This window comes from Platalea leucorodia, assembly GCF_965183815.1.
Source record: "Platalea leucorodia genome assembly, chromosome: 16".
In the NCBI taxonomy this organism is placed as follows: domain Eukaryota; kingdom Metazoa; phylum Chordata; class Aves; order Pelecaniformes; family Threskiornithidae; genus Platalea; species Platalea leucorodia.
This window is the reverse complement of record NC_138838.1, coordinates 7,628,247-7,655,707: the sequence shown is the minus strand read 5'-3', so window position 1 is coordinate 7,655,707 and position 27,461 is coordinate 7,628,247. Positions and strand designations below refer to the sequence as shown.

Here is a 27,461-nt window from a genome sequence, read left to right as displayed (position 1 = left end):
TTCTCAGAAGTCTGCATCATTCACAGAGGAAATCCAGGCAGAAACTAATATGGCAAGATTGCAAAGAACTTATAGAACCAAAAGAGAGAAAACCGAACTTAGATAAGGCATTTGGGAAAAGTTATAACAGACTGAGACCAACAGCTAGCAGGGAAGCAGGGTCCATTATCTTAAAACACTGCCTCCTTCTTCACTGAATTATTTTCGTCTCATCTTGCCCTGACATTTCCTTATTTTTTCTTGGCATTAGCCACACAAAGTCCATGCCAGAGCCGCAATGGCCCCTTCCAGAACGTTGCCCTGTGCAGGGCAGTATTTGCAACCCAATTTTAACTTTGAAGCAATAAAATGAAAAAAATACAGCTGAGTATTAATGTATGATTCAAGTCCGTAGTCAGCTGTCTTGAATTACACTAGAACTTTTTATTGTTGTGGGTGTGAATCATCTAAATCTAGCATTTCTCTCAAGCAGTGTTGCAATCCGAGCCATCGCTAGCAAGCTTTGTAAAATTTTCAGAGAGGGAAACTATGAAAAAAAAAAAAACCTAGGGAAAAAAAACAGGGAAAAAATAACTAGGGAAAAAGAAAACTAGGGAAAAACAAAACTATGGGAAAAACAAAACTAGGGGAAAAAAAAACTAGGGGAAAAAAAAACTAGGGGAAAAAAAAACTAGGGGGAAAAAAAACTAGGGGAAAAAAAAACTAGGGGAAAAAAAAACTAGGGGAAAAAAAACTAGGGGAAAAAAAACTAGGGGAAAAAAAAACTAGGGGAAAAAAAAACTAGGGGAAAAAAAAACTAGGGGAAAAAAAAAACTAGGGGAAAAAACCCTCTTCTTGCAGACTGTGAGTGAATGGTTTTAGGAGACTATGGCAATGATTATCTGTGGGTTTGCTGAGGAACACATCAGCTTGGTAGTCTGCATCTTAGATTGCACGTTCCAGCTTCAGCAAAATTAATTTAAGTGTGCACCTTCACTAGATGGATTACATGAGTACAGCGGGACTTATTTTAGACTGATTCTTTGCCAGGCCATTAACGACACTAGTGTTTTAAGATAACATATCTTTTGCTGCAATGCAGTGTAATAGCTGACTGCAGGTGATGTTTTATCCAAATAGTACCACTGTTCTCAAAATACCTAACTTCTACTGAACTCAAAGGAACGATCCATGTTCCACAGCTTGCGAAATGTGTCAGGACATCAGGAATACATAAATGCTAACAAGAAAAAATGGGCAGCTATTGAGAGCAAAAACAGCTGAATAGCTGATGCTGCTGGACCTTATCCATGGAGCACTCACAGTACAGAGTCAGCTACTACAGAGAGCAAAGCACATTTATACTGAGTTATTATTTCAACTGAAGATTATTCAGTGTGGAAAAGACTGATTTTTTTTCCACAGTGCTGTAATTCTAATTCATTTCTAAGTCATTTTGATTGATACCTGAAAACTGTGAGTATGACGGTTTCTAAGTAATGATTTTGTCTCAGTGTTACAATTTGCAGAGTCTTTGATCAACTCACTTGTCATCATCAATCATACAAACAATGAGAGGATGAACCATCTGAATTGCCCAAAAGACTAATAAGAGGCACAGAAAAATCTATTAGCTCAGTGAATGTGTTCTCCTATATAGGCTGCTAGTTCTGTTACGAAGACATGCAAGAGAGTACCTAGAAGGCAGTGTCAAACATGCTGAATGTTTCATGTCACTGAATCAGGAGTAAAGGAAGAAGAAAATGTAACAAAATAAACAGAAACACAACACTTCTTTGGAAAGTTCTCTAATAGCAGGAGTGTATTAGTCCCCAAAACTGGAATGGCAGAGTTGCACTACAGTAATCTCTCCACAGCTGTGAAAAAGCCAAATGGTATCCACAGACCTTTGTCCCTCAGCAAAGACAACTGAAAGCTCTGCACTAAATCTTGAATGGGAGGCACAGAGTGACCAATAAAACCATTACACCACACGACTTCAACAATAGCTTAATTCCTGCCTTCTCGCCTAGATGGTCTGTTATGAAAGAAAGCTTTGAAAATAAAGAACAGAAAAGTTGGCAGTGAACTAGCTGGAGCTTTCAAAAACACAGCAGGCCCTTTCCCCAAATATAAGCAGCCGTCAGTGTAAGATGTAAATGTTTGTACCCTAAGATACTCCTCTCAACAAGCATAAAAAAAAAATACCTTTAGTTTTCACCATTGGCTCATGGATTCTGGTATAGCAGTATGGTCTGAAAGATCAATTAAAATGAGGTTACTTCTTATGCACAAAAAACTGAACAATGTAATAACTGATTAGGTATCAGTTCTGCAGAAAAAAAAAATAAATCTGGAGCTTCAGTAGATCACGAGAAGAACACAAGACAAGAGTGTCACGTCCTGTGAAAAATCCTTGTCCTGGGAAACAGTGGAGCCTGCAAGAATCTTTCCATTCTGTTCAGCCCCAGAAAGGCCTCAGTGGGAGCACTGCTTCGTTTTTGATCACTGCACTTCAAAAACGATGTGAACCAACTGGAAGAGTCCAAAGGAGAGCGATGACCATGATCAGAGGTTTAGAAAACATGATCTATGAGGAAAGACTGCAAGAAATGGGGTTGTTTAGTCTGGAGAAGATAAGACAGAAGAGGCAGATAACAGTCTTAAAATATGTAAGAGGCTGCTACAAAGGGATACTCTGATTTCCATGTTCATGGCAGATGATAAGAAAAATAAACAAACAAGCTTAAATTACACCAGTGATTCAGGAAAAAAGTGATTTGAAGAAAAGCTAATGCAGCACTGGCACAGACCGCACAGGCTGAGGAACCTCCCTGGAAGTTCTGAAGAAAAAACTAGACATTTGCTTGCAGCAGATGAAGACACATTGATGCTGCCTTTGGGTTGACTGATGGACAACACGACCTCGGGTTCCCTTCAGGCCTATTTTTCCATGATTGGATTGTTATTTTTGGATGTGTTACAGTGAATGCATCGTTATGACACGAAAACTGGATCATCCAAGCAAGTCCTCTACAAGACGACAGAATTACAAGGAGATGCCAAAAGGCTGTGCTAAACAGTGCCTTTTTACAACTTACTGACACTTCCTCACAGTTTTAAAGTACCTCAGTGCTGCAACAGGAGATTGGATTGTGAAACCACTGCGCAAGGTTCGGATACAGAGGGAGATTTTGCTACCGATGGCAGCTGCTGAAACCCTGCGGAAAGTAACATTCTGACCAAAGCCACCCATGTGCGGCAGCTCTCCGGAGCGTGCGGGATGTTACGACAGCGCGCCGTGACCCAGAACCCTGCCATCGAACCGCAAGCGGATGGCACGGCACCTCCTCCGCTGCACGAGTATTTCATGGCGGTGCCACGCTGTCATGGCCACACGGGCCTAGAGGGCCCTGAGGTTCAGCACAGCAATGACATCATGTGTAGCATCACGGTGACACCGCACGCAGCGTCACGGCTGAGTGCGGTCACCCCACGGTACAGCCACCGCTCGCTGCTCCGAGGCACTGACGCGTCGTCATAGCCCGGGGCTGACGTCACAGCGACGGGCCCCACATGGGAAGACATCATGGCGGCCTTCCCATGAGGTGACGGGCGGGAAGCCCGGCCTCTAGGGGCGGCCGCGGTGGCACCGCGGGGGTGGGTGCCCCGCCGTTCCCGGCGCGTCCCCCCCTCACCTGCGGAGCAGCACAGCACCGCGGCGCGGGCACCGGCCCTGCCCAAGCCGAGCACCGTAGGGGCGAAGAACATCGCTTCGTCATCAGGGTGCGCCGTCACCAGCAACAGGCGGACGCCATCCGCCCGCGCCGCCGCCCTTCCCCTCAGAGCGGCGCCGGCGCCGGCCCCGTCCGCCGCGTAACGGCGCCGCAGGCGGCGCGCGCCACCGAGCAGCAGCGCGAGCAGTAGCGCGAGCAGCAGCGCCAGCGCCGCCGGCCCCCAGCCCCACGGCCCCGCTGCCATAGCGACCGCCGCCGCGCCCGCCGCGCCGCTCCGGCAGGAAACGGGAGGGGCGGCGGGAAGGTTCCGGGGCACGAAAGGGCCCCCCCCCCGCCCCTTCCCACCCCTTCCCACCCCTTCCCTCTCTTCCCCGCCTCGGGGCGGGACCGCTCGGCCGCCGTCGCGGAAACGTGCCCCGGCTCTGCCTCTCCAGGGCTGCCCGGCAGGAGGGGCACACCGGCAGGCCTCCCGCCGCGCTTGGCAGGGGCCCAGCCGGGGAGCGGGGCCCCGCGGGCGGGGTTTGAACGGGGGCCGTTCCCGTGGGCAGGTCGGTGGGGAGAGCCGGCGTCGCCCGGGCCCTGCAGCGCGCCAGCTGGCCCTGCTGGTACGTGAAGAAATAATAACTAACAGTGACAAAAGTTGAGCTTTTCAGGCCGCAGTACCTTTTTATCCCTGCGCTGTACTGCTGTGGAGGAGACGCGGGTTAAGGGAAGCCTCAAAAGCAGGGCAAGAGGAGCTTATCTTCAGACACGTTCTGCTCCTGCAAATCTGCTGGCTATCCCCAGCATGGCTGCAAGGGGAAAAAAAACCATTTGGGTACGTCTCAGAAGTGAAAACCATTGGAGAAGGTTGCAGAGCAAAAGGAGACAGGAAGTAGTAAAATAAACATGAAAAAGGCAATCAGATACACGATGACTTGGAAACTTTGCTTTTCAAGACTAACAGGCAATATGGAAGACAAGCGTATTTAAGTCAACCATGGTGGAGTATGTTAGCTGGGTAGGTTTAAAGCATAAAATGAGGAAAACAATTCAGAGGAATTCAATATCTGAAGAGCAGGTAACACCTCACAAAACGTATGCCTGACTTGTCCTCACAGGCTTTTATTTGGACACTTTTAACTTCCAGGTGAATAGAAGTAGTCATCGGCATGTGCTGGCATTAAAGACTGCAAACGCTTCGGCCTGGAGATGTGTGACATCACCTTAACTTAGCACTTCAGAGGAACTCGGCTACTGTAATAACTACATACTTCGTACGTTTGATAAGTTGATAAGGAATCCTGTTTGCCACAGGGTGAGCCTCTGCTTTATTATCCTGAATAAACGATTGTGTGGCACAAGTCCTGCAAATGTGGGATATGACTTCTCATATTTAATGGAAATTGTAACAACAACGAGATAATTTAATCTTGCCTAATGGTATCTCTTTTTTTTCCCCCGTAGTAAACCTGGTAAGAGATCCATTTGTGATCTTAGCACATCTGGAATCAGATATTTGCAGGTAAAACGCCACACGGGTTTGAAAAACCTTATTGAAAAAGGAGGGAACAATTTACATACTCCTCATTCGGGGGGGGGGGGGGATAAAAAGGCATTTGAGATTTTAAACCTCTCTCACACTTGTCAGCAGCCGGTCGTCGCTAGAGGCAGGGCGTCAGTGACAGCGCGGGAGCCTGACGGGGCCGGCGGCGCTGCCGCAGCCCGGGGGGCGGGAAGGGCACGGCGGGGGCCGGGCGCCCTTCGGGCGATGCTCGGGGCCCGGGACGGGTTCCCGCCCCCCGGCTCTGAGCCGCCCGCGGCCGCAGAGGCCCCATTCATTGGCACGGCCGCGGCCTGCGGGCTCCGCGGGTGCCCCCCGCGCCCCGCTCCGGGCCCGTTATCAGTTCTTATAAATTTATATCGATTCGCCACCCCTCCGGTCAGTAGCATCACCGGGAGAGCCGCCGGCCCCCGCCTCAGCAGCGCCCACCGGCTGCCGGTGGCGAGGGGACCCGCTCGCCTCAGCGCCGCCGCGCCCCGCGCTCGCCTCATGGCGGCCGCGCCCCCCCCCCCCCTCCCCGAGCCCCCTCAGCGGGGAGGGGGAGGGAACCCTTCCCCGCCACACCGGCCGGCGGGTCCTGGAAGGAGCATAGCAGCCCGCCTTCTCACCGCCGGGCCCGCCCGCGGCTTCTCAGGTGCTGGCGCTGCCCGAGCAGCGCCGCACATCGGTATGGCGGGAGGAAGCGGGGAGCTCCCGCGGCCGGTAGAAAGCACCGAGCGGCGGCGCCGGCGCTTGTTCAGTAGCTGCCAGGACCTGGCGAGAGGGGGCGGAGCCTACCGAGCCGGGGGAGGGGAGGCAAGATGGCGGTGGCGGTGGCGCTGAGGTTGAGGTGAGACGCCGCGACCGTCCAGCCCCGCCAGAGCCTGCCGCCCGGGCCGCCCCAGCGCCGCGCCGTCGGTAAGGGCAGGGGGCCCGGCGGGGCGGCGCGGGGGGGCGGCGCGGCCCGGTGGGGCAGCGGGGCCTAGCGCCTCCGCTGTGAGGAGGAGGAGGAGGAGGAGGAGGGGGAAGAGGCGGGGGCCCCGGCCATCCCTTCCTCCTCCCTCCTCACCGGGGAGAGAGCCGTTCTCGTCCCCGGGGGGAGGGCGCTGGAGCCGGCGGGGGTCCTTGGGGGAGCCGCCGGGGAAGGGGGAGGTGGGCGGATCAGGTGCGGGCCGGGGCGGGGGGTGCCCGCAGCCTGCGGGGTTTTTTTCTCCATTCACGCTGTTTGTGTGCGGGAAGGTCCGGAGGGGACGGGGGGGTGGCCGTGAGAGATGGAAGTTTTTGGAGAAATCCCAGAACATCGGTGTGTTGGGTGTTCATCCCTGTCCTGTAGGTAGGAGAAGTGCAAGTTAAAATAAATAAATAAATAAATAAATAAGGGCCAGTTCTTCAAAATCGGCCACTTGGCCGCTCGGCCAGGAGTGCGTTAGTTCCTGAAGATGTCCTGCTTTCAGAGCTGGCGTGTCGGAGGAGCATCGCGGCCGCCTGCTCCAGCCCCACGCTGAGGTTGTCAGTGGTGGGGAATTGTTGCTGATGCTGAATTATTCATATAGGACCTGTAAACATCCCCAGCTTCTGTCATCTCTGGGCTGCTGGAGGGCACAATGGAAGTGGCTTTTTCTAGAATTGTTCTGACTTGATGGTAAAGAACTTTGTGCTTACTGATGTTTCTTTACTTAAAAAAAACGTGGGTATCAAGTCGGTTGCAGTTAGATGAGATTCTAGATGAATGTACATACTGTTAGTGTTAGACAGGCTCAAGTAAGTAAGTAGGTAGTCTGAACAATCTGTTGTCCAAAACCTGTTTCTTCTTGTTTCACAGATATGGTCTTAACAAGCATATTACATTTTCGTGACTGTAAATATTGGTCTAACGTAAAATTAAAAAAAAAAACAATAGGACAACTTATTACAATGAGAAAGGGGTGTTTAGTTCTGAATACTTGGTTGTGTGTCAGCATGCTTGTATTATGCAGTATTTTTAGGTATAGCACTATAGTTATGAGCTGCTAGAACTCAGGTAGGGATTTTTATCCTAGGCAGTATGATTTGAGGGGAAAAAAACAGTGCTATTATAAAAAACATTACTATTGTGGTAAGTAGGGTGGCCATAGGCACAGTTTAAGTGCCTGAATAAGTGGACACATAGCGTTGCGTCGCTGCACGTAAGGACCATGCAGTTCTGTTGCAATTTTGCACTGGAATTTTATTCTGCAGAATGTTGTTATTCCTGATTAACTAAACAACCTTGACATTTGGAAAGGAAGTATGTAATATTTGAAGTGGATTTCTAGTTAGCTGAAATCTGGTGTCTTGTGTTGGGGGATGAAAGACCTTCATGCTTATCCCAAGGATTCAAAAGTTCAGAGGAAACAAGCCAACTCCAGTGACCCTTTTTGCGAAAGCATGGTTAATTTTTTCTTTACATTGCTTTTCTGTGTGATATAGTGTAGGCTGCTAAGGAAAAAAAGTTCTCTTGCACTATATGTGCAGTGTGATTTGCCTGTTTGAAATAGACCGTTTGATATTGGTCACTAAAATACCTAAACTTGTTACTGAAACATGGGAAAGAGCAGCATTTTGGAATCTTCTTTCTAAGGCTTATGATGTGCATTTTTTTAACACGCAGAGATGTTAACTACAAGTGTTTCCTTCCATGAGTGTTACTTCTCTCTAGCTTGTTAGTTATTGTACAAATCAATTAAAAGTAACTCTCCAGATTGAAATTACATGCACAAAATCGGAGTATATTCACTTTTCTACATTGTGCTGCTGCTGATCTATTTTAAATACACTTTATTTCGTACAACCACTCGTTTTAGTTGCTCTTTCTGGGCATACATGTTTTTCACTGTGATCTAAAGGGATATCGAAAACTCTCTCAAAAACTGTGGCAAAAGTAGGACAGACTCTAAAGCTTCCTTTCAGTTTCCCCCCTCTAGTCCCCTTCCACAGTTCTTGTGGTGCTCTAACTGCATCTTCTAAGTTATTTCATTTTTCAGTTACAGCATGAGTGAGAGATGCTCACAGGGAAGGGAAGCTGACTCTGCTTCAACTACTATTAAATGCATAAAAGTAACTGAAAAAGTCTTCTGTATTAGAGAAAAATATTTTCTTTTTTTTCTGTGTTATGTTCTTAATATTGACATTTAACTTACTCTTTCAAAGTGCTCAGCCAAAGTTTTGGTGAAATGTTTTATTCCTCTTCTTTTATGCTTGCCTAGAAAATGGTTTTAATGAAGGTTTTCTTGCATGATCAAAAATACTATTGGGAGTTCTAGTGTGCGTAGCTACTTAAATTTAAGATTTTAACCATTGTTTAAGCTGGAACGGATCTATGCCTCATGCAGGTGCACTGCAACACAGTACAATCTTGAGAACAGACTGGTAGCCAGACAGTGGTTTCATAATGCAAACAAACGTTTCCTGGATGCCAGTCTTGAACTCTTCAAGTCATTTATGTTCTTTAGTCAAATCTGAATCAGTATTTCAGATTACGAGCTATTAATTGAATGTGTTACCTTGTCAGTCTACTGTAAATGTTCCAGATAAAAATTTCTGACCTATGCAGGACTGCTGTCTGTAAATATTGCTTTGTGCTATTTCTAAATTATGCAAATAGTCAGGAACATGCTGAATCTATCTTCCATTTTAGTTTCTCTCTCTCCTTCAGTGATTCTCCATCTAGTAATGATGTTTTGTGATGTTCCCTTCCTCTTCCGTGCTAGTGCAGTGTTTATCCACCATCTGTTAAATGACTACCACAGTCTGGGCCTACCGGGGCTTAAGTTTCGTGAGTTGGTGTGCATGCAGAAAGCTCAATCTTACCTTGGAGCTATGTTTCCTCCCCGTATCCTGAGAGAGATTTCTATGTCCTTGAATAGCTTCGTGTCTAAACCACTCATGTAATGTTGCCACTCCCAGACTGATTTGATATGCAGTTTTTTTTCTTCAGGCTTAAGGAGGATGTTGGTCTATGTGGTTTTGAAGTCAGTGACTTCACCTGCTTATGATTACAAAGGGTATTGCAAAATTAAGACACTGTATTGATACGGAGATGCATCAGCCATCTCTGAAAAATCCTATTGTGTGTAACTCTCAGTAGTAAAAAATTCAGAAGTGAAATTTTTATGCAGACAGATTACCTGGACAAACTGTTGACCAGGACTTAAAAATTCTCTGTATGTGGAGTGACTAGCCTTGGGTAAAACTGAAAATGAAAATACATTCACTGTGATGGCGAGGGAAAGAACACCTATAAATGAAAAAGGATGAGGTAAAGTGTAAAATATGCTTAAACTAGTATGATGCCTCTTTTAATAGCTCCTCTCGTGCCATATATTCAGTTGTGCCTTATGCTGTGCTGCAGGGAAAGTGCATTTGGTTACTTCTCTTTGTAGTCCTCATGAAGTCAGAGGCACGTTTGTCCCGTCGAGAGCTGAAAACAGCCGCAGTAGCGTTCCCTGGCTGCAGGGCACAGGCCGCACGCTCCACGCGAAATGTCTGCTGGGCCATTACTGGTGGGGTTCCTGGGCAGAACCTGGGGCTGCTTTGAAAAGCGGATGCTCTCCTAAATGGATTAAAATTCATTCATGTTTCAAGGAAGATGTCTAAGAAACGTGAATATAAATCAACTAGGAAACGTACTGGTTCCTGTCCTGTTTGTCAATGTTAGAAAATTAAGCTCATGTAAGTTCATTACAAGTTCAAGTGCTGTTCAGCAAACTAGATAGGTATATTATTACAGTTCAGCTGTACTCTTTGCCTCATTAATAGTATTTTTGGAAAAAAAAAAAAAGAGGAGGAATTAGTTTAAATCAAAAAAATAGTATATACTTGGTTCTCCACTGTAGAGTTTTGTCTCAGGTTCATATTCTTCAACTCTTATTTCTGTTTTTATGCTACCCGAAATGCTGTATTGACAGAGAACAGGTGTCTGAAAGGTGGGAGTTCTCTCATATAATCAGTGTAGTTTCATGGTTTAGCTTTCTTGGAATGTTATTCCCAAAACCGTTCTTAATAAATGTCGTCACTTACCTGTTCCATTATAGCCGTTATTTCTGTAGGTGCTGATGTTTCACTGTGCTCTCAAAGATCGGACTTGCGCATGTGTAGAACCTTGAAGTTCTTTTTGTTTTGTTTTTTTTTTTTCACAGCTATAAAGGTTTACTTAAACCATTTGTAGTTCAAGATGTCTTCCATTCTTTGCCTTTTTCTGTGACCTAGAGGCTGTTGTGTGAGTCTCAACTGGAGTTATATTTTTATATATTGTTGCATTCCCTGTGAAGTAGAACATCTTAAACTTCATCATAAATGTAGTAACAATCAACTTTGTTTCCAGAAGGCCCTGGTGCATTTCCTGTGGAGTATCTGAATAGACCTAGGCATTGCTCTTATGTGCAGTAAAAAAAAAAATTCTTATTTTAATCTTATTGTATTTTTAGCTAAAATCTGAACTTGATTTTATCTGAATCCAGTTGACTAAGGAGAATGATGAGGCTGATACTGGGTTTATCCTGAACCCTTCTTTATAGTATGTGGTTTCTCTTATAATACATCATAGTTTGTGGAGTTATGGGTTTAGCTGGTATGGATTAGTCAAGTTATATTTCCCTTTCCAAACCAAAGCTGCTTTAAAAAGCTGCCACTACAGATATGCTTTTGGTAATGAATGAACTACAGGGAGAAGCTGGAAACTTAAAACTGCGACCACATAATTTCTTGCACGTTAGATGATGTCAAAAGCAGTTTTACCTGCAGATGGCTTAACAGCAGAGGAATAAATTCATGTGCAGTAGCTGTTCTTAAAGTGCCTATGCTTCCAGTCCAAGATGGAGAAGCAAACATTGTTTTGAAAGAATTATCTTATGCATAGTGTGTGATATATATGAAGTTTGAGATCAGCATGGTTATTTCTAAATCATAGATGAAATGGGAAGAAATAGGTGAATTCGAGTAAACCTCAGTGGGTTGTTGGGCACTGACTCATGAGTGAGGATGACTTGCTGAGGAAGATTGTCATGGTTCTTATCACCGCTGTTTGCGTGGCATCTCTTGAACCTCCTGCATGGTACAGACTGGTACATCAGAGGATGCTTGGGTTGGTTTCTGTTTCACCTTATAGTTTTGTGGGTGAAGTTTGAATGCTTCAGTTGATGTTTCATAACCAGTGGAATTACCCCTGTGGCAGGCATGGAGTCCTTCAAAAAGGGTAAGGTAGATGTCTGGGGTTTGGAAACTGCTGCAGTTATCTCAGAAAAAAGCTGTCTCCCCTTGTGAATGAGAGACCTTATCTGCACACTGTTTGGACTTTGTAGGGTTTGCTTTGGACATTCAGTTCTGTAGCCTTGGTTTCTGGTCTTTGGCTCGTGAAAATTTTCTGTGGTGTACACTAACTGCATGCTATTGGCTGTCTTGGGACAACCAGGAATGAGAATCTGGTGTTGCTAGGAAAACCAAAGTATGTTTTAAAAGTCTTTAGAATACAAACTGTCTACTTTTCTATGATATACTTTTAAAATCAAAAAACCTTATAAGATTTGTACCCTTCTTTGATTTAAATCATTGCTCGGTGGTACTTCTAGTCAAGGAAATGTCTACATCCTTCATTTCCATTTCTGAATGGAGGACTTCCTCCTACCTCTTCTGGATAGTTTTGGTGTTATCGTGACCCTCCTTGGCAAAAGAGAGCTGGATAGGCTCCTTCGCAATCAGTAAGTGCTGTTCCTCGATAAAACTCGGAAGAGGAGAACCCCTCAGGGTTTCTCTGTACCCCGGTGTGTTAGTGTGTTAACTGGTGAGTGAATGCTGAAAATATGTACTTATTTGAAAAGTATGCACTCAGCACCCCTTTTTTTTTTGTGAGGCAAGTGGGTAGCTGATTAGAAACTTCCTAAGATGTTAACACAGCCTTAGTTTTTGCTGTTATGATCCCCTATATAATATGGCAAAGTTGTGTATAGCCTGAGTCTTGATATCGTGTATTAGCAACTTTTCTTTAAGCTCATAAATTACAGGAGAGATTAAAATAGAATTTCCTGGAGAAGAGTATCTTGTCAGCTGAATTTGATCGACCCCGTTTTGGTAGAGCGCAAATTCTATTTGTATTTGTAGTTACCTAGCAGGAGAGAGAGAAACTGTTATTTAAAGATGAAATATAACAATGTGATCCTGAGATTTGGCAACAGTTTGGCTGTAAATTGCATATGCAAGTATGCAACCAATATTAACCTTTTGGAATTGTAACAAAAATAATTTTTAAGTACTTTTAATACTTATTTAATATTTAATGTTCCAAAAGCTATTACTTAAGTACTTTAAGGAGTCAGTAGTCTCTTAATGGAAAATCTTTTTCTATTAAAATTTGAAGTATAAAATCCTATTTTAATTTTTTTAGCTATCTTGATGCAGATGGAAAAGTCGTGCTAGTATAGAGTAAATGTGACATCTTGAATTGACTGCTGTAATGCTCCTTGACTTCTGTCACTTCTGTAATTGGCTAAATTAAAGTATACCATGCTTCCATGTCATGTAGAATGAGTCAGACACTGTATAGCATAATTGTGAGTTAAAGCTTTGGACATTCAGAAATAAGACAATATTGTACGCTAGTGGAAATTTCAGGGTGTGAGAAGGGTCAAATTCAGATGTTTGGGCTTTTCTTAGCATCTTTTTTCAAATACTCCCATTGCTGTATTTATGGCTTGATTTACATGATGTTAATAATTAACAGAGAGAATGTTATTTAGTGTTGCTAGTAAGACACAGCCTTATAGATGTTAATTTTTTTTACTGTATTTCTAGCAGGGATAGAAATAGCAATTTTTACATCAATAGCCTTGTGAGTAGAGGGAGTGCAACTGCGTGAGATTAAAGTTCTCAGGAATTTATGGTATATTTTAAATGTCTGTCACCGAAGAAGAAAAGGCATTTACACATGCGGAATTGTCATGGAAAATTCAGCAGTTAGTTGTTCTCAACTTGGAGAAAATATGTTCATTGTTTCTATTCATTCTAATAGCATATGCCCATACGCTTTCACTACAAGCTTCTCTACAAGAGTATTCTGCAACATAAAACTGAGCGGAAAAAGATTAAAGAAACTGTGGAAGAGGTCCTGGGCTTTGAGGATGATGTCTCTGTTCTGCAAAAACGGGAGGCACAGTGTTCTGGAACGTGTTTAAATAGTCGTTACTTAAATTGCCTTTAATTTCAGTGTTGACCTATTAACATTTTTTGCTTGTAGCATGCAAAGAATCTTTCATCTTTTGAGGGGTATGCCCAACAGATTTTCATACTTACAAGCACACCTGTAAGCTTGGATACTGTAGCTGGAATACACTTCCTTCAGGTCTTGTTTTAAAACACAAAATTATCTTAAATCTGCTCAGGCATCAACCTTCTAGTAGGTTCTTGAATGAAAACCCTGTATTTTTTAGGATTGTCCTGTCTAATGATCCTGTAGCTAATTTTCTTACTGACCATCCCATCCCGTTCCACAATACTTTGCAAAACTTTGTATAATCAGATTTGAAGGGTTAACATAGATCAGTTTGAACCCAAACTTCTTTTCTTTATCAAGAAATTTTTTCATTGTTGGTTTTTTTGAATAACTGTCATATGACTATGCTGATAATTGGACATTAAGGCAGTGACTGAAGGACTAATAAGTGCTCTTGAAGTGTCTAGTGCCTTTTTAGTTAAGACTTCTAGACTACTAAGTCGGTCCTAGCTTGTAATGGTACCTTTAATGTTCTGAGCATTGGAGTTTTAGATGGTAGATAATACTTAGCCTTTTATTGTGTCTATTAGTTTGAATAAATAACTTTTTATATGGAGTTTGGACCTATTAAGTTATTTTTAGAAATCTGTCAGAAATGTACGTTAGTATTTTCTTGTGTGTGGCATATCCCCAAGATGCAAATTTGATGTTTTTGTGTGAGTGTTTGAACAGATTTATGATTATCTGACAAAATAAAAATACTACTAGGAAGATTTGTTTTGCAAATCCAGCAATATACTGGAAGGGTTTAACTTATGTGAATCTCAGCTTGTAATATTGTGTTATTTATGCGAGTTGGAGCATTGCGTCTTGAAGGTACAGACCCAGGTCTGTAATTCATGAAATCTAGTTACTGTGGTTTAATAGGTTGGTCCTTCAATGTGGCCTGTTTTGTTTTGTTTTTTTCCGTGAGATTGTTTCATTACCTTTCTATAAGGTGAAATCACAGAAAGAATTACTCACAAGTATTGTTATCACGCTTTGGATACAGCCTTTCTAACCACTGCTGAAACAGTCCCTTCACTCCTCATTTTGTCGCCAGAGTAAACTTTGAATAAATATCCCTGAATTAATTTTGTGATTCATTGTAGATACCCTGCGTAAGGCAGAGCCTTCCTGCTTCTGCCATGGGTTAGTTACATCAGAGCTCAATTTACTAAGGCTGCTGATTTAAAAAAAAAATCCCTCAACTCTGTTTAAGCCTTATATGACTGTAATCTAATTCTTTGCACTCTTTATATCACACTTAGTTTGCTCAAAAACAAGACGAGGAAAATTCCCCAAAGAATGTGAAATTTAATTAGCAAATGTTGGTTAAGTACTTCAAGATGGCATGAAAATTACTCTAAATGCAAAAGTGTTAGCTTGTTTCATATATGTGAAGAAAAATTGAGTCTACCGTGAGACTGGTCTTTTATCCGTGACGGTGAAGGTAAGAGGAGGAGACAGGGTGTTCCAGCGAGCACGGCTGCGGTTCCACAAACAGCGGGTAGGTGACTCCGCCGTCCCCTGGCCTCTTGACCCCTTCTGCTGGCGTAAACATTTGTGTGGCCATGCGTTGAGTGGTTTTGGGGAACTGGCCTGCTAAAAATAGTCACAGTTTTTAACCTGCTGTATTTTCCCGAGTGAAGAACTGCTTTTCTCAGGCAGTTCTAGCTTTTGCCTGCTTAAAGTGCTGCAAGACTTGAGTCTTATTTCTGAGTCAGTCATTGACTATTTCCTGGGTAGTCTTTGATAGATTTCTTAACCTTTCTGTGACTCATTTTCCCATGTGTATACTGAAGATAGTATGTACTTCTGCTTCTTTCTGAAGCATTTTGAGATCTAGAGATCAAGAGAGATTGTTCAAATTAGTATTGCCTCATAGAAACCAAATCTGAAATTATGCTATGACTGTTGCCATTATAATATCCAGTTCTAAATGATTTGTAACTTACGCAAAGTTCTCCGCATGTGACAAATGTAAGTGTGAACAGTAGCTTTTAAGGGGAAGTCTGAATCGGATCTGTTCAGTAGTTTGAGCTGGCCAAAGAGAAAAATATTGTCATACCTTTAGAAATAAACATTGTTAAATCATTTCCTTGCCCCAGAAGCTCAAATTACCACAGGGCCAAGTATCTCTTCACAGTTCCTGAAACTGTTACTCTTGTCACTGCTTTTTCTCAGCTAGGTATATTCAGACTTAACAGTTTCTTTCTTGACTCTTTGCTCCTACTTCTCATATATATATATATATATATATATATTTTTTTTTTTTTTTTTTAATATTATCCATTTGACACTGCTGGGTTTCCCTATCTGTTATGTTTTACCACAGAGTTTGGGAATGCCAGTGAAGTGGGACACTATAGCAGAGTGGACTGGGTTCTGAAGTACAAAGCAAGAAATATTTCTTTCTGCCCCTTCTAACTGTCAGCATTCAGCAAGACAGTCAATTTGCCAGCCTGGTTGGCAGCTGTATGAAAGTATTCATAACCTAACTTTATCTTTGTGAGACATTAAGGGCAGAAGTCTGTAACAGTTCTTATGAATGTTTATATGAGAAACCTCTGAAATTTGCAGAATAACATGAAGAGGTGTGAAAATACTTGTCTGAAAAATAGGATCTTGTTGTCATTAATTGAGCAGAGTTGGAAGTTGATTTCTTCTGTCGTACTTTGTCAAGGGGGCTGAAAATGAAGATGAGCAGCCTCTGTTCTGGCAGAGAAGAGGGAACCAGTGGAAGGATTGGAGAGGCAGAGAGTTAATAGCGAGGAGCTTTAAAGGAGGATTCTGATTGGATTTGAGTGGAGTGAGACGAAGTTTGTCATGACTAATGGAAGGATACAGCAGCGAGGAAAGCCCGGATGCGACTGTTTACAGTCTACACACACAGTTATGATTTTATGCGAAAAGACTGTCGTATTTAAATGTAATCTGAACATATGGAACTCGGAGAGGTTACAGAAGGAAGCTGGCATTGCCCTCACTGACCAAGAAATAGATTGATGAAGAATAAATGAGCAGATGCTGAAGAGAGAGGCAGATGCTTTTAGATGAAAGGTCAGAAGGTTGCCTGCAGAGAAATAAGAGTTGAAGTCAAGTACTTACATCCACAATTGCAGAATTAAGGTAGTAAGACAGGGAGAGATGAGCAGAATATTGGTGGTAATTCTATATGCGAATATTGGCAAAACTCCCCCCCCCCCCCCCCCAATATGGCAGAGAGTGTAAACAATGTCATACTGTAGGAGACTGGGAGATAAGATGGGGTCTGCAGGGCATGTGGAGAGGTCAAATTAGGAGAGCGTGCAGGCACGTATAAATGTCTGTAACAAAAAAAGTAGGCTTAGAGGGAGGGAATATTGTACTTCAATGTCACTTTACATGTTGTACTGCAGTGTTGATTTTGTCTTGAAAGAAATGAGATCCTATGCAGAATCCCCATCCTTTAGTTCCCTCCCCACCTTGGAATTGCCAATATGTCACCATGTATTTTCCTCTACTCTTCCCGCCCTTATCTCTTCCTGCTGTTGTGTCAGTTCCCTTGGGGAAGAATGCACCTCCACCATTGATAACTTCATTTTTTCTTTTTTTCCTCTCTTCACTTCCCACCTCTCTTACTGAACACAATTATAACCTCTAATGCTGTTTCTGTTGCCTTCCTCTGTTGGCAGCTTTTCTTTGTTTCACTTGTTTTTTTTTAAATTATTATTATGGTGCTACGAACATGCTTATACTTGCAGTTCTCAGTAGGAAGGCCATTAGACTGAATGTTTTCATATGTATTATGTAAAATTTGTAGGTTATGAGATACGGGGTTTGAGTTAACATTGCTGGCTGGCTGAAGGATGTTCATGCTTGTGCAATGTGCCCCCATCCTCCCCCTCATCTTTCCACGTCTAGCACAGAAACTGGAGAGACGGTCAGGACCTCTCATTGCTGTTGGTTGTGAAAGATTCTTATATCAGTTAAGATTTCAAGACCAACAGTCCTAACACAAACCTAACAATCTGTAGACTGAAGTTCTTGTGAATGGAGAAATAGTCTTTATAGCATCATACAAAGTGAGTGGGGATTGAACTTTCAGCACCTGGGTTAATGATCAACTGGCGGGTTTGGCTGAGTATTGAGAAAATAAGGAGAAGATGTAACTTGACAGAGAGAAGCTAGTAAGGACCTTGAATCATGCAGTAGTTGGCCTATATTTGTGTGTGATTTTCAACTGGTTGCTGTCCTTATCCCCTCTGCATCCCTGGATTCTTCAGATCTGCCTGACTGTGGTGAGCATGTCAGGGAAGAGAATAAGAACAGGATGAGTATTAATTGATACTTTCCCGGAATCTGGTGTATGTTTCTGGCTCCCTGTGCCTCAGAATGGGTATCAGAGAACTAGAGAAGGTTTGGAAGTGGTTGACAAGGAACAGCCAAGTAGACTAGGATTCTTCAGCATAGAAAAGATAGGGACAAAGGGATATGGTAGAAGTCTACAGAATCATGTGTGCAATGGGGAAAAATTAATATGAAATAGATGTTTGGTCTGTTCCAATGCAAAAACTGGAGATATCAAAGGAAGGTAGCGGTCCAGAGCAAACAAAAGCTGGTGGTTTCTCATGCAAAGTGCCACTAAACTGTAGAATTTCTTGCAACCAGCAGTTGTGAATGCTGAGACTTTATAGTAGTTCAGAAAACAGCTGGACAAACCAATGGAAAAGAAGCCAGTAAAAAATCTTAAGCAGAAAGGCTCTGACTCAAGAAATCCCTGAGGCACAAGCTGTGTCTCGGGGAGCCACTAGAAGGCTGGAGAGTTTGCTGGGAAAGTGCTGGTATGTGCTCCCTAAGTGCCTGCCGCTGGCCGTCACAGCATATTGGGCTAAAGGAGCTTTGATCAGATCCAGTATTACTGTCTTTATTCCTCACTAAAGTTTTTAAGGTGTAGCAGACGTACATATCTATAAAATCCAGTTAGTCATCTTCCACATATTTATGAAGGCTGCATATGAAGCTGGTGAGGTAGCACAAGTTAGGGCATCAGCAATTCATCAGACTAAGATTTGTACTTTTCTAACCTTAAATTGTTTGAGCATCCTTATACCATGGAGCCAGTTGTTAATTTAATAATAAATGTTCACCAGCCTGTGATGGGAGTAGTTATCATGTTAGTAAATGTTTGATTGAGCTGACAGTTAGCTATATGCCGTAGTTTTACATGGACTTGCATGGAAGTTGAGAGAGAAAAATCAAAGGGTTTTTTTGCTGTAGCTTGGACTTAGGAATACATTTAGTGTTCAGGTACTATTGCTTGCAACTAAGTATGACAATGTATATTAGCTAAAACTGCTTGCTCTCTGACACTGTTTCTTTATTAAATGGAGTACATATGACTCAGACCTATTAGACCATCACATAGTTGGTAAAGATGTACTCTAATGAATGCAGTATGAATGATGAAGTATAATAAATGTTAATGATGAAGAATTCTATGTTAGAACTTGTCACTTGGATGTGAATTATAGGTACTATAATAGATACATAGGTACTATAAGGCACACAGCTAGTGATCTGTAGTACTGCTTTGAAAGAGAAACTGTAGTTTTTTTCTTTAATTTTTCATATCTGAAAATCAGGTTTAAGGGGTAAATCTAAATGTGTCTCATTATTCTGATACTCCCACATGTAAAGCTTGCTTTGTTTGATGGAGAGGTGGGGAAAAAACCCCAAAGAGAACAGGAATGATAAAACATGTCAGATAAACTTTAAGATCTATTTGTATAGCTTGCTGTGTCTGATCCTTTCCTGAGCTGATTTTGTCTATTGACTGTTAATGGAAAATGCAGTTCAGAAGTGTAACTTTACATGTGATGTTTGTGAAAGGCTGCAGATTAATGCGCTTTGAAATGAAGCCATCTAGGCAGGGATCAACAGTTACTTTATTTGAAGGTCTGATATGTCTGCTAGGCTCTGGACCAGAGGTTGAGAATTTGCTACAGGTCTGATAGAATTCTGTATTTAATATGCAGACTCCAAGGGTTACATCTTTTGAGCTATCAGCGAGAAATACCTTGTGTTTAAAAAAATATATATGTCCTGCTCTTTTGCTTAGAGCCATAATTTACCTGCTTAAAGTGCTGATGGCGCCGTGTTTAATCACTGTCTTCTGATCTTCAGCAGCTGAAACTGTACGCAGCTTCATAGATGCTCGGACTTCGTCAGGGAACTTGTCTGGATTTTTTCAGTATTTAAAATCTTCCCCAGATCAGTATGCCTTTCAGTGTTCACTGTTAATCTGTAGCTGGAGAATACAATAGAGGCAAAGTAGTCATCGAATGTCAGCTAAGCAGGATTGTTGTAAGGCTTCATAGTATATTCGGTTTCTGACATCCCATATAAGACAAACTATGCTGTCAATTGAAATAGTGTGGTTTTTGTTTTTTTTTTTTCTTTGTGGTGGTCTTTTTTAATTAACTACTTCTGTAAAGCTGCTGTTAGATGGTAATAGTATTTTAGGCCCTGTGGTTTAATGAACTGTAGGTGGCATTGAGTAAAGCAGCCCTAAAATGACCTGAATCTGAAAGTAAGAAACAATTCATAGAATCCAAAAACTCTGTAGAAGAAACAAAAGTGAACTTCACGTTGTGCTAAAGAAATTTACTGTAAATAAAGAGTCCATCTATAGACTATTACAACCTCTTTAACATCTATTTAAAGTGACCTACTTTTCTTTTAAAACCCTCCTAATTCAACTGGTAACTGGTAAAATAATGTATTCCAACAATATAATCCTCAAATCTTTGTGTAGACAATGCTGACATGTCTCATTTTGAGCCCATTTAAGACCTGTTAACATGTTTCAGACTAGAGTAACCTATTAAATAAATACATCAGGAAAAAGCTTTTACTGGTAATGGTTGTTTTGCTTAGGTGACTATGGCTGTAATGTATTGTGAGTACATCTGGTACTTCAGTGCTTATCAGTGATCTTTTTTCCTTTAGGCGGTTTCCTAGAAACATGATTGCTTGCTGGTCTTGATCTCACAGCTTTGTGAAGACTTCTTCTCTGATAATGTCAAGTTCAGGCTACCCTCCTAACCAAGGAGCATTCAGCACAGAACAGAGTCGTTATCCTACTCACTCTGTCCAGTACACCTTCCCTAGCACCCGGCACCAGCAGGTAAGGAGACACTAGGGTTACAAATTTAGCAAGAGTATAATTTGGGCATTTGCTATGCCAAATGGGATTTTTTTTTTTTTTTTTTTTCAAACCAATGTAATACAAGTTGTTCACATTTGAAAACACTGGAGTGCAGACCAATATGCCCAGTTAAAACTGAGTGGGGAAATCTGTATAGTAATGTTGTTTGTGCCTCTGGAGTTTGGCTCTTGTGTTAGGGCTGATGGGTCTGCTTATTCAAGTATATTGTGTCTTTGAATGAGGGTCTGTCTATGATGTAACTTCTGGAAAGTATAATCTGCAGCCATGTACTGCTCCTTGGTTCCTTCTGAAGTATTACCTTGAAAGGATATAATTACCTGTTGAATTATGCCTTCCTGCAGTGCTGTGGCTGAAATTATTAAAATCCCTGACTACTAGGACTGCAGTTTTGGCTTTTTTAAGTTTTTGTTTTTGTTTGTTTGTTTTTTCTTTTTTATCCCTTCTTTCTTTTTACATAGACTAATATTAAAAATGCTCTGTAAAACTGTGAAGGTATCCTAAATAAAACGCTACAGCTTGTCAGCTTGTTGATATTTCCTATTATTTAACACTTGTAAATCTGCTCAAACTGGCAAAACACTTCTTTAGAAATTGACCCGTCTTAAAGACTGTACATTGAGAATTTGTCTCCTCAGTAGGTTGAGTCTTTTTTGATTCTTACTTCCTCTACTTTTTTTAATGTTGAAAAATCAAATATAAAGAAACGCTCGAAGTGGCAAAGGAAGTGTTTTGCCTGCTGAGGAGAACTGCTGCCAGGTAAATAGTTGTGGGGTGGTTTGGTTTGTTTTCCCCTCTTTTTTTTTTTTTTTTTTTTCTGGAAGGACTGCATTTTGCTTCTTCAAGTTTATATACGTATCTGCTTTTTTGCTTGTTTTTTGACAGAAAATTGAGTTTTATAATTCTGTATCTTTATCACAGGGAATTAATATAAACTTCCTGTTTTTATCATTGGTTTCTCGTAGTTTTAATAAATTGACTAGACATTGTGTTCATAAACTTTTGTTGTAGTTATGCTTTAATTCAGTAATGTTTAGTCATCGTACTAAATTTGGCGAACTTGGTGTGTCTGAGTCTGTATGCGTTGATAGCAGTATTTTTCCAAGAATATGCAAATAACCTGTGTACAGTTAGTATACATTTAATATGAATGCAGTGTTCTGGATGTAACAAATCCTTTGAGAGACTGGGCTCTTGGGGCATTTGTGGGTACTAAATTTTTATAGGGAATTAATCTCCTATTAGGCCTAGGAGCTTACGAAGTGAACCCATAGTCATCTTTCATTCTTTGTAAGGAGTATTGGGCTAGATTATCTATAAGCTAAATGTAGTTGTTGACAGAATCTCTGTGCAAGGTGGAGAATGTGAATGTGAAATGTAAAAACTTGTGTTACACTCTGAATTTTTTCCGAAGCAGCTGTAGTAGTGCTTCCAGCTAGTTGTGTTCTGCTAGCCGGAATTGGGGTAATGGATTTCTAAGAATCTCCTACTTGGTCATTTCTGCCAAGCATTTATTCTGCCATCCTGTGCTCTGTACGGCATGGTAGGCTGCGGAGGACTAGCTGTTGGCTTTAGAACACCTCAGGTTTCCCTTATTTTAATGAAATTCCTCTCTCGCTACAGATACTTTAGATGTTTTGTTCTACTTACATATTTGCAAAAGGAAATTCAAGAATTGGAGCTTTTTGGCTTGCTCTGTATTTATTTTTAGATAATTGGTAAAAACTAAATCTTATGGTTAAGGACCTATTGCGTGTCTTGTAAAGCTTCTCTTTGGTTAATGCCAGCTGCATATATTTTTTAAAAGCAAGGGGTCGAAGGCCCTTATATACAAATAAATTGTCTTGTACCTCACTTTGATTATAAAGTATATCAGTCAGAAGATGCATGTTGTCTGACTCTTAATCCTAATTAATAGTGTCTGATATAAAAATGTCTTGAGGTGATAACAGAAGGAATTGCCTCGGGGTTGCTGAAACAAGTTTACCACTTTATAGATGGATGTGCAAAATGGATTTTAAAGGATTTTTTTTTCTTAAAGGATATTCTTCTGCTGCTGACTCATTTGTGGTTTGTTAGAAGTTGTTAATAAGCTAGGTGGAATTCTTAGCATAAGTATTTAATCTCTTTAAAGTTCATTTAAAACTTAGAACTGCCGTTTACAAACTTTATTTTTTGCGCTGGAATAAGGCTTTGGTGATCTAGTCTTGGTCTGTATTTAATAACTTTGGAAATGATCATTCCGTGACACCAAACGCTTTTGATCTTGTCTTCTGCACCTTTGTTCTTGTTAACATCAGAAGCATGTTTCATTTAGGAATTTGCAGTTCCCGATTATCGTTCGTCTCACCTGGAGGTCAGTCAGGCAACCCAGCTCTTGCAACAGCAGCAGCAACAGCAGCAGCAACTTCGGCGCAGGCCTTCCTTGCTTTCTGAATTTCACCCGGGCTCTGACAGGTAAGGACACTGTTTTTGAAGTATGTGAACAGGAATCTTCTATGAGTCTGTGTTTTCTGTAAAGTTAGTTTTAACTTTTGAATAGAAAGGTTTTTGAGTGTCACAGTTTTTGCCTAAGTACTTGACTTTATTAATCAGTGCTCCATTGTTGTAACAGCGTTGGTCTCCTGCGTTTGAGTGTTGTAGCTGTTGTGTAATTCCTCGGTCCCTTTGGCGTAACTAATACAGCTGTTTCACGGACGGGAAGTGACAGTCTGCTTCGCTTTTCCCACACCTCTCCTAACAGCGCTGTCAGTAAGCTTCTGAGAATCCAAGTGCATATTGCAAACTTTTTAATGCTGTTTAGACTAAACGTGTGTAAAGTTTGTAACTTTGGATAATTTCATCTTGCCGAGTAGAAGCAACCATGCAAGAGTCGTTACAGCGTGAATATTACCTGTCAAATTTCCTAGATTAGGCTTGCTTATTCAACAGATGGTATCTGTGTGGCTGGTCAAGTGAGAAACAACAGAGCTAATTGGGTATTTTAGTTGTAAGAATTGTAAAACACTGAAATGTGACACAAAATGGACTTCTAGGCACAGAGGACTAAATTAGAGTGTATGCTACTTTTGGCAAGGCACTTGACAGCTTCATATCATTCGTTCTAAATACCCTTTTTGTCAGTCTCGTATACCATTCCTGTCTCTGTGTAAGTAGATGCAACTGATCTGGGTCCAGTAGGTTAAGTGAGGACAAGTCTAGTGGGCAACTACAGTGAATCATATGTTGTAATTTAGTTTCAGATTGGTAATATCTTACTTCTCTGTAAAATAGGTTACTTCGTGGTGGATATTGATGAATGTTCATATGTACCGTAATATTACTGTAAGGTTGGTAGATTCAAGAAAGTTTTCAGACCGTATTAAGCATTCATTTGACTATATTCCTGAAGAATGTTGGATGTACTTTGAAAACCAAATTTAGAAATTAAAAACCCACTACAGATCAGAATAAGATTAACTGGATTGTAGTAAGTTAGCAAGAGTATGCTTCTGTTTAGGGGAGAGGTTACTATACGATTTATGCACCTCAATTTTTCAGTGTATTAGTATGCTGATGTACAGTCGTAAGCAAGTGTTATTGCTTGTAACAATCTTTTTTTTTTTTTCATGGACTCTTAGTAAGTATATCTGTTAGGAGCAATTTTATACGCTAGGAGTTTATTTTGACTGTAACTGAGGTGTCTGGTTCTGAACAAATAACAGTGATGACCGTTATGTAAATACTGGTCTAGCTTAAAATCTCATTAGAATATTCCCAGAAATAACTTGATGATAGTGAAATCTAGGGCTTGCATATTGCCTTCATCTTGTGTCACCAAAATGTCACTAAGGCTCTGTTTTAGTGCTGAGAATCATAGTAGCTTTTAGAGTTCTCAGAACTTCAGTTTATAGCAGAAGTAAATCATATTCCCCTCCCCGCATTGTAAATTTGTAAAAGCTTGTTCAGTAGTTCTGGCAAAATACAGGAAACTACTGTCATCTCTTCAGTGGCACTTCATAGGAAGATGTTGAAGCATATGAAGTTCTTTTATGGACATCCTGTGCATTGCACTGTAAAGAAGCTAGTGATACTGTTCTTGTGCATTTTTTCTGAGAAGGAGGAGTTTTTAAATGACTCATGGGTTGAATCAATGACTGTTTCTGTCGTATAGTAGCATTTTAGTAGAGATCAAGTTCTAAACAGACTCGTGGCTCATTTGAAGCATTCTGTGTATTTAAAAATTATTTGACTGCAAAAATGAAATAATGGAGCTAATGTGGCCATCTGTGTTCAGTGGAATATAGTACTATATTTATTTCATGGATTTTTTTGTTTATAATTTGAATCAGAGATTTGATTTGAACAATATCATTGTAGCAGTGGTAAGTTTCTTTAAAGGTTTGTAATGATAGGCATGAATCTTAAACAGTGTTGTTTAAGATTCAAGTTAACTTTTCTCTTTTTCAATGGATTTTAACTGTTGTATTTTTGAAGATCATACTTAAAAACATTTGTCTGCCTTCCTGTTTAGAAGTAGCTTCACTAAATTGCATCTCCTGTATATTTGAAAGGATTGAGGAACACCAAATAGGTTTCTTGTATGGAAAACGTACATTTTGATAGTTTCTCTCTTCTGTATATTAGGCCTCAGGAAAGGAGAACTGGATATGAACAGCAATTTCATCCAGGTCCATCTCAGACAGATCATGATTCACTGGAATCTAAGCGACCACGTCTTGAACAAGTCTCTGATTCCCATTTTCAGCGTGTCAGTGCAGCTGCTGTCTTGCCTTTAGTACATCCTCTGCAGGAAGGGTTGAGATCTGCAGATATTAAGAAGGTAAAGCCATTTTCTGTTATAATGCTGAAGGTGTAACTTCCTATGTTGCAGTGAGGTAATCAGTTCTTTTTCTGTTAGGTAATTTTTTCATTTTTTAAGGTTCTTTCTTTAATCCTAGAAATTTAAGTTTACACATTATCATAAACTGTGGCCGTGAGTCAGTGTTACTCTTCTATAAAAAGAACAAGAAGATAAGTCTGCCTCAAACACAGTAAAGAGACTGGAGTTCTGAGTTGCCACTGCACTCTTAAGTCATTAAAATCTCAGTTGCAAAATTATAACAGTACAGTACCTGAAATATATCTGCTTTTCAATTGAAAGCTGCTGGCGAATGCATGCAAGTCCATTTTTTTTCTGTAATGAATATTTGTTCTGAATGGTCAAAGCACTCCCCTCCACCCCCTCTCCCCTTTAAGCTTTTGAAATGAATCTGCATATTTACATAACACTAATGATACTTGTCACTGTCTCATTTTGGGTAAATGTAGGGCAATGTAGTTTGGCGTGGATATTTTCTAATATAGATACTGAATATTGATTAGAACAATTTGTATAGAGCAGGCAAATGTCTCTTAAATGAATATTTAATATCACCAAAAAGGTGGTGCATAGTGGGTGTGACTTCTGAAAGTGAGCGCTCAAGTTTCTAAACTCAGATCATTTAAAGAAAAATTTCACCATATGGATTCAAAAGCTAATAGGCACTAGATTTTTTAGAAGTTCACTACTTGTCTTGCCTTCTTTCTACCATTCCTTTTATCATGTGAATAAACTGTCTGTGAAGTAAAGTAGAATTATGATAACGTGATTTCTTAGTAACTTGCTGTGTTGCATAGCAAAGATAAGATCAAAGGGGGTTGGAGAAACTGAGCAAAGGCATGTAAAGTTAACATGCTTGCATGTAACTGAATTTTTATCCAGGCACTGCATATAGAAATCTACTGTCTCAACGTAGAAATACAGCCTAGTATTATCTAGAGGAGAAGTGGCATTCAGACACATCATCTTTCAGTCAGATTGGCTTGAATGAGGGATGTATAACTGAGCTAGCATTTGCCAACTAGGTAGTCATGGAGCATGATGGTCTGAGGACATAAAGACAAGGTACAACAGTGCTGATGTTAGAACATAAAACATGTTGAAATATGTTGTTTGGAAACAGGAAAAAAAAAGAAATCAAAGCCAAATGAATAGTGACCTGTCCTCTCGTAAGTCATCACTTCTCTTAAATCATGTTAAGTTCAAGAGAACTTAACATTTATAACCACAACTAACTCCAGATGTACTTTATCAGGCTGGTCATGGTTATCTTCAGGAATACCCTCATCAATATATGTGCAGAGTATTGAGGATTGGCTCTCAAGTAACCCTTCCTTTAAGCATAAAAGATACTGTTTAGATTTTTGAAGATGTATTTTTAAAAGGGAGATGTTTTGATCTTATTTTGGTTTCAAGGTAAATATTGAAGCGTGCTGGTATTTTTAAAGGTGGGCTTTGAAATTACAGTATCATAAATGGGCTGTCAGTTAATTCTAAAATATTTAGAGCATTAATAAATGGAAATATTAAACTTTAACTTAGATAGCTCCTTAACAAAGATATAGATACCTGGAAATTATTTTTAATTTATGCATGCTACTTTGGTTACGGAACACTCATTCACATGTTATCAATATGACTGATTTCTCTCAATCTCCCCTCCCCACCTCCTGTCCCCATGAAAGGACCCGGCTTTTGGAGGAAAGCATGAGGGACCATCTTCTCCAATTTCTGGTCAGCCTTGTGGGGAGGACCAAAATGCTTCACCTTCAAAGCTGTCAAAGGAAGAATTGATACAGAGCATGGACCGTGTAGATCGCGAAATTGCAAAAGTTGAACAGCAAATTCTTAAACTGAAGAAAAAGCAAGTAAGCATAGCAGACATTACTGTT

General features: G+C 41.0%; 2 protein-coding genes across 11 annotated transcripts in view; one reads left to right on the top strand and one right to left on the bottom strand.

Moving 5' to 3' along the window:
* PIGL (phosphatidylinositol glycan anchor biosynthesis class L) overlaps positions 1 to 3,960 on the bottom strand; it is a gene marked incomplete at its 5' end in the record, with an annotated part of 70,398 nt that extends 66,438 nt beyond the window's left edge. For 4 of the 5 annotated variants that reach the window (XM_082328626.1, XM_082328628.1, XM_082328629.1 and 1 more), the window contains one exon: positions 3,678 to 3,960. In XM_082328626.1, coding sequence (XP_082184752.1) covers positions 3,678 to 3,960 — 283 coding nt within the window. Of the gene's footprint in view, positions 1 to 2,187; positions 2,235 to 3,107; positions 3,551 to 3,677 lie in introns of those variants that run through there. The other variant, XM_082328630.1, reaches the window with a different exon arrangement.
* A 188-nt stretch (positions 3,961 to 4,148) lies between these two features.
* NCOR1 (nuclear receptor corepressor 1) overlaps positions 4,149 to 27,461 on the top strand; it is a 75,963-nt gene continuing 52,650 nt past the window's right edge. For 3 of the 6 annotated variants that reach the window (XM_082328610.1, XM_082328606.1, XM_082328611.1), the window contains exons 1-5: positions 6,026 to 6,156; positions 20,492 to 20,669; positions 23,026 to 23,165; positions 25,335 to 25,530; positions 27,255 to 27,437. In XM_082328610.1, coding sequence (XP_082184736.1) covers positions 20,562 to 20,669; positions 23,026 to 23,165; positions 25,335 to 25,530; positions 27,255 to 27,437 — 627 coding nt within the window. In that variant the 5' untranslated portion in view covers positions 6,026 to 6,156; positions 20,492 to 20,561. Of the gene's footprint in view, positions 4,322 to 4,845; positions 5,014 to 5,162; positions 5,221 to 6,024; positions 6,157 to 6,856; positions 6,881 to 20,491; positions 20,670 to 23,025; positions 23,166 to 25,334; positions 25,531 to 27,254; positions 27,438 to 27,461 lie in introns of those variants that run through there. The other 3 variants (XM_082328608.1, XM_082328607.1, XM_082328609.1) reach the window with 3 other exon arrangements.